This window comes from Pimephales promelas, chromosome 1 (assembly GCF_988280905.1).
Source record: "Pimephales promelas chromosome 1, fPimPro1.hap1.1, whole genome shotgun sequence".
Classification (NCBI taxonomy): Eukaryota; Metazoa; Chordata; class Actinopteri; order Cypriniformes; family Leuciscidae; genus Pimephales; species Pimephales promelas.
This window is the reverse complement of record NC_142769.1, coordinates 48,804,269-48,810,671: the sequence shown is the minus strand read 5'-3', so window position 1 is coordinate 48,810,671 and position 6,403 is coordinate 48,804,269. Positions and strand designations below refer to the sequence as shown.

At 39.5% G+C, this 6,403-nt stretch overlaps 1 protein-coding gene across 1 annotated transcript in view; it reads left to right on the top strand.

Moving 5' to 3' along the window:
• Positions 1-2,366: 2,366 nt before the first annotated feature.
• cldn7a (claudin 7a) overlaps positions 2,367-6,403 on the top strand; it is an 8,678-nt gene continuing 4,641 nt past the window's right edge. Inside the window, exon 1 of the mRNA XM_039659588.2 lies at positions 2,367-2,874. Within this exon, the coding sequence (XP_039515522.1) occupies positions 2,652-2,874 (223 nt within the window). The 5' untranslated portion in view covers positions 2,367-2,651. The remainder of the gene's footprint in view (positions 2,875-6,403) is intronic.

Genomic DNA, 6,403 nt, shown 5'->3' with positions numbered 1-6,403 from the left:
GTTTTCTGTTTACTGGAACTAGGTGGGGACAGAAGCTTCAGAAAAACGTTAAAGTTTCTTTTGTGTGTCGAGGCTTTTTGGCCCAGTGCTCGAGAACCGGCCAATAGGGTGACAGATAAATCACGTATCCAGGGGTGACTGGGGCGGGGGATTGTGTGTGCTGATTTCAAGATGTCACTAAAGCAAATCTGTTGCAATGTGTAGCAATTCTACACATCAGAATTATGATAACAAATATGGCTGTGCAATGATTAATCACATATATTAAGAATATACATATATTGTATATACATATAAAGAGTTCAGATGCAAAAGCCTCTAAATGCCATTTGAAATTTTCTTTTTTAATGATGATTTTTATCAAACTTGTATATTTAAGTTCAGTAATTTCACTTAAATAACAATTAATAGGTAATTATCATTGCCATTTAAGTGAAATCACTGAACTTAAATTTACAAGCTTGATAAAAATTATCATTCTAGGAGAAAATTTCAAATGGCACTTAGAGGCTTTTGCATCTGAACTCTTCATATATTTAAGAAATATTTCCATTTATATCCTGTATATATATATATATATATATATATATATATATATTTATAATGAAAACACAAAGTTTTATATGCATGATTAATCGTTGCACAGCCCTACTTTAAATCTTACCTTTAGAAATCTTCACACAACCATCAAACGCAGAGCTTCATATATGTCAGGGTGTTACACAAACATTTTCTGGAGTGAAAACCTCATTTCCTCTTCCAACAGCATTATTACTTCCGCTCTACTTTCTCTCTGATTAAAGGTATTTCCTCTTTACCTTGGTAAGAATATTGTAACATAGGTGCCAACTTTGTCCTGCACACAATAGTTGACAGTGTTCCAGGCCTTTCACTGGAAGTGCTGAGGTCACATGATGAAGTGTTCAGACGTGGCAAACGTGCCTTATGAAAGGGACTTGCAGATCTAAGTTGGGCGTTCAGAGACTGATTAGGCAATAGCAACTGTATTAAAGCCCCCCTGTGGTGAAAATCCAGCATTTTTGTGTTATGTCTATGTGGTATTTTTAATATGCTTTAAGACAACTCATAAGTCGACAGCATTGCTGAGTAGCTATTTTCTCTTTAAAAGTGCAGTGAACCAAACAGTCTCAAAAACACAGTTTAAAATCGCTGGTGTTTCTGACGTCACTACCTAACCAATCAGATCAACGTGTGATCGTCAACCAGTGGATCTCTGAGTGAGTGAAGGCGGGGCTCATTTGCATATTCATAGAACTATAGTATACTAAATGAAGAAAGAGTGTAGAGTTACATTCAAAAACAGAAAAAAAATATAAATATGTAATTTTGGTGATCAAAGATGAGTTTTAAGACTGAGATAAAATTATTGATTAGGGGGACTTGTAAAAAAAAGTTTCTGGAATCTATTAATGTAATTTAAAACATTAATAATATTAATACATGTAGTATATTTTAGCTAAAATATATTTTTCTATAATAATAAAAATAATAATTATGTTGTTGTTGTTTTAAAGTGATAGTTCACACAAAAAATTTAATTCTGTCATTAATTACTCACCCTCATGTCGTTCAAACCCGTAAGATTGTTTATCACCGGGACACAAATTAAAGCAAACCCCACAAAGTCCTGTTTTAAAGTGGATTTAGAACAACTAAGGAGCGTTGTTAAACATGACGTGGAGCAGAGTTTGTATAAAATGGTTATTCCATAAAAATATTTATTTTATTTAAAAAATAAACACCAGCAACAAAACATATTTAACGTTATAACACATTTATTCCTCCGCCAAGTAGTTCCGACTGCTCAACAAATGTCGCGGCAGCGGTCACAACAGCTCAACCAATCAGAATCAAGGACTGGAACTATCCGTTTTACAATATTTTATGAAATGCGAGAGCTTTCACAACCTTGCTTTCATTCCCGCACTTTCCGGTGGAAGTCAAAAATGGTGCTGCTCAGAAAGGTCCATTTCCGCCGTGTAAGAAGAAACTTGTTTCGGTAAATTATACATCCCAGACAGCATCGTGTCAGCCCAGATCCGGCCCACATCTGGTTCACATTGAATGTAGTCTACCAGATGTTGCTGTCTGAGATGCCACTTCGACTTTTTATTTCACGATCTCGATATAGCCTATTTTCTCACAGCTTTTTGACTTTTTACGTCATGTTTAATGACTTTTATGTGACGCGTCCATATTAGAGACACTTCTGTTGATTGGAGAATATGTTATAGAGAAAACAAACTTCATCTAGGTGTGTAGAAGAGTAACAAAGGTTTAAACCGTCATTCAGTGATGCGAGTGATTCTGTGTGACGTGACGTCACGACAGGCACGGGCATCGCGCGGGCACGCGCCGTTACCCCCTCATTCCCTTGAGATTACGCTCAGTCATCATCAGTATTATACGCAACACAAAGCTGATACCTCTCCGTCGAGGTATAAACAAACCCCGCGAGTTAGTGACTGCTAGTTTTCGTCTAGGAGAGTAGAGTAGCCTAACGTACTTTCCCCTCATCAGTGTTTACTCGGTTCCTCAGAGAGCTACAGGTGCGGGACAGGAGACAGGAGTATCCGAGTCAGTCGAGTGCATTGCTAACTGTTGCTCAGCTTGCTATTTAAGTGACGACTATGGCAAACTCGGGCGTTCAGTTGCTGGGGTTTGGTCTGTCTCTGGTGGGCATCATCGGGCTGATCGTGGGCACCGTCCTGCCGCAGTGGAAGATGTCCGCGTATGTGGGGGACAGCATCATCACGGCGGTCGCCACTTACCAGGGGCTGTGGATGTCCTGCGCGTTTCAGAGCACCGGACAGCTTCAGTGCAAAATATACGACTCCATTCTACAACTAGACAGTGAGTTGAACCATCTTATTCGAGGTTTTTTTTTTTTCGGTACATCTATCTGTTTGTCCGTCCGCCCGTGTGTCGCATGTCGCACTGTAAAAAAAAAAAAAAAAAAAAAAACTTTTGTCTCACACAAATGTAAGTTCAGTGGCTGCCATACATTTTTTTATTATGCTCAATTTGACACTACAAGTAATTTACACTTAAAAATCGAGTTGAACTTGCTTAAATTATTTTGATGAGTATGTAAATCATGTTTTACAAAATGTTTATATCAAAAGTTTTTATATACACGTGTACACATTGATTCCCCCTAAAAAGGATGGTTCATCAAAATATATATTTTATTTATTTATTTATTTTTATTTATTTTTTTGCACCCTCAAGTTCTAAACCTTTTTGAATTTCTTAAGAAGATATTTTGAAGAATATCTGTTCTAGACACTTTGATGGACCCCATTGACTCCCATTCACGTATATGAAAGTCAATGGGGTCCAAAAACTGTTTGGTTAGCCATTTTCTTCAAAATATTTTCTTTTGTGTTCAGCAGAAGAAAGAAATTCATACCGGTTTGGAACAACTTGAGGGTGAGCAAATGAGGATGTTGATTAATGTTACCTTTTTGTAGTATTTCTGTTTAGTATGTTACAGGTCCACATGTAAATCAGCCAGGTGATTGAAAGTGAATAAATATCTATTTAAGTTTAGATTTTTCCAGTGATCAAAATATATCACACTGTCCTTGATCAGTGGAAAGCCATTATATAAATAAATATTATTATTACTATATACTGATTAAGAGGCCTGTCCTATAATTTACTGTAAATCTATACAGTAAGTAGGTGTTTATTAGAATTCTCTGGCATATCAAGCCCGTTTCCAACTCTTTACACACACACTCTCAAATAAACACTGGTGTCATTCCCAGCCAGCGCTTGATTAATGGATGTTGGCCTCGTCAGTGTGTTTGTGTGTGTGTGTGAATCTACTGTATTCCTGTAATGTAACCAGGCAGGACAGGCAGCCATGGTGAAAGTAGCACTCTAAAAAAACACTGCGTTAAAAAACAACCCACTTTTCAACCCAGGCAAGGGCTGGGTAAATATAGGACAGAACACATGTTGGGTTAATTTTACTTTTATTTAACCCATTCATTTTTAGTATAATACTAGCTGTTTGGGTGTTGATTTTATTTAGTTAATACATGAATTAATGTCTACAGATTAACTTAAATAATATTATAACACATATTGTCAAAATTTAAGCTTGTTTTACAAATATTAGAAATTTGTAATTATTTAAAAATGAAACATAAGTAATTCAAGCGTAATCAGGAACTTTTAACTTCAGACTGCCGCCATGCGCCATGTTTCACTCATGGCCGAAATGTACAGCGACTTCATAACCGGTCCATAAACAAAGGGTGTACAGATCTGAGGACATATTTTAACATCATACGTATTTATATTCGGTATCTTTTTCAATAAAATCATAACATATTTAGCAAGGCATCAGGCGTTTTCATCACGAGAAAAAAAAGCGACGCGACCCTTGTTTTGGGGACTCGCATCGCACTGCTGTTATGTTCCTTTGCGTAAGATTAAACAATATACAGAACAATAACGAATTTATGTAATAAAATGTACTCAAACCTGTATTTTACTGAAGACATGCACCAATGTGACGGAGCTGCACTTCTCTCTCCTGAAGAGGTCGCTAAAAGCTCACGATTAATAACTCAATCATGGGTTATGTCTCTGACCCAATATCTGGGTAACACAAGAAAACAACCCAAACGCTGGGTTGTTATGTCCAACCCAGGAGCTGGGTAACATACGAAAACAACCCAAATTCTGGGTTGTTATGTCCGAACAAGGAGCTGGGTGACATACGAAAACAACCCAAACACTGGGTTGTTACGTCCGAGCCAGGAGCTGGGTAACGCATGAAAACAACCCAAACACTGGGTTGTTACATCCGACCCATGACCTGGGTAACACACAAAAACAACCCAAACACTGGGTTGTTACGTCTGACCCAGGAGCTAGGTAACACAAGAAAACAACCCAAACACTGGGTTGTTACGGCCGAGCCAGGAGCTGGGTAACACAAGAAAACAACCCAAATGCTGGGTTGTTACGTCCGACCCATGACCTGGATAACACAAGAAAACAACCCAAACACTGGGTTGTTACATCTGACCCATGACCTTGGTAGTACAAGAAAACAACCCAAACACTGGGTTGTTACGTCTGACCCAGGAGCTAGGTAACACAAGAAAACAACCCAAACACTGGGTTGTTGCATCCGACCCATGACCTGGGTAACACACAAAAACAACCCAAACACTGGGTTGTTACGTCTGACCCATGACCTGGATAACACAAGAAAACAACCCAAACACTGGGTTGTTACATCCGACCCATGACCTGGGTAACACACAAAAACAACCCAAACACTGGGTTGTTACGTCTGACCCAGGAGCTAGGTAACACAAGAAAACAACCCAAACACTGGGTTGTTACGTCCGACCCAGGAGCTGGGTAACGCATGAAAACAACCCAAATGCTGGGTTGTTACGTCCGACCCATGACCTGGGTAACACACAAAAACAACCCAAACACTGGGTTGTTACGTCTGACCCAGGAGCTAGGTAACACAAGAAAACAACCCAAACACTTGGTTGTTACGTCCGACCCAGGAGCTGGGTAACGCATGAAAACAACCCAAATGCTGGGTTGTTACGTCCGACCCATGACCTGGGTAACACACAAAAACAACCCAAACACTGGGTTGTTACGTCTGACCCAGGAGCTAGGTAACACAAGAAAACAACCCAAACACTGGGTTGTTACATCCGACCCATGACCTGGGTAACACACAAAAACAACCCAAACACTGGGTTGTTACGTCTGACCCAGGAGCTGGGTAACGCATGAAAACAACCCAAATGCTGGGTTGTTACGTCCGACCCATGACCTGGGTAACACACAAAAACAACCCAAACACTGGGTTGTTACGTCTGACCCATGACCTGGATAACACAAGAAAACAACCCAAACACTGGGTTGTTACATCCGACCCATGACCTGGGTAACACACGAAAACAACACAAACTCTGGGTTGTTACGTCTTACCCAGGAGCTGGGTAACACAAGAAAACAACCCAAACTCTGTGTTGTTACATCCGACCCAGGCTCAAAAAATGCTCAACCCAGGATTTATGTAGAATTTTTTTTCCGCATGATCCTGTAACCCATTGTTCCTTGAGCTGCCAAAGTATTTTTTATTACCACACTGAACTACCAGAAATGAATTATGAGTTTATTCATTCACTTGAGTGTTTCAGTTCATGGGCTGTTCCTGAAACATTCCCTGTATGGATTCCCCGAGGACTGGGATGGGAAAACCACAACCTCACGATCCAGTGTGCAGAAACAGATTCATGTAAACTGTTCCAAACATGTGGTTTAGCTCTTGCGGTTCACTTCTTGAATTTACTGCAGAACCTCAGGGTTCCAGCCGAAACCAGCCCAA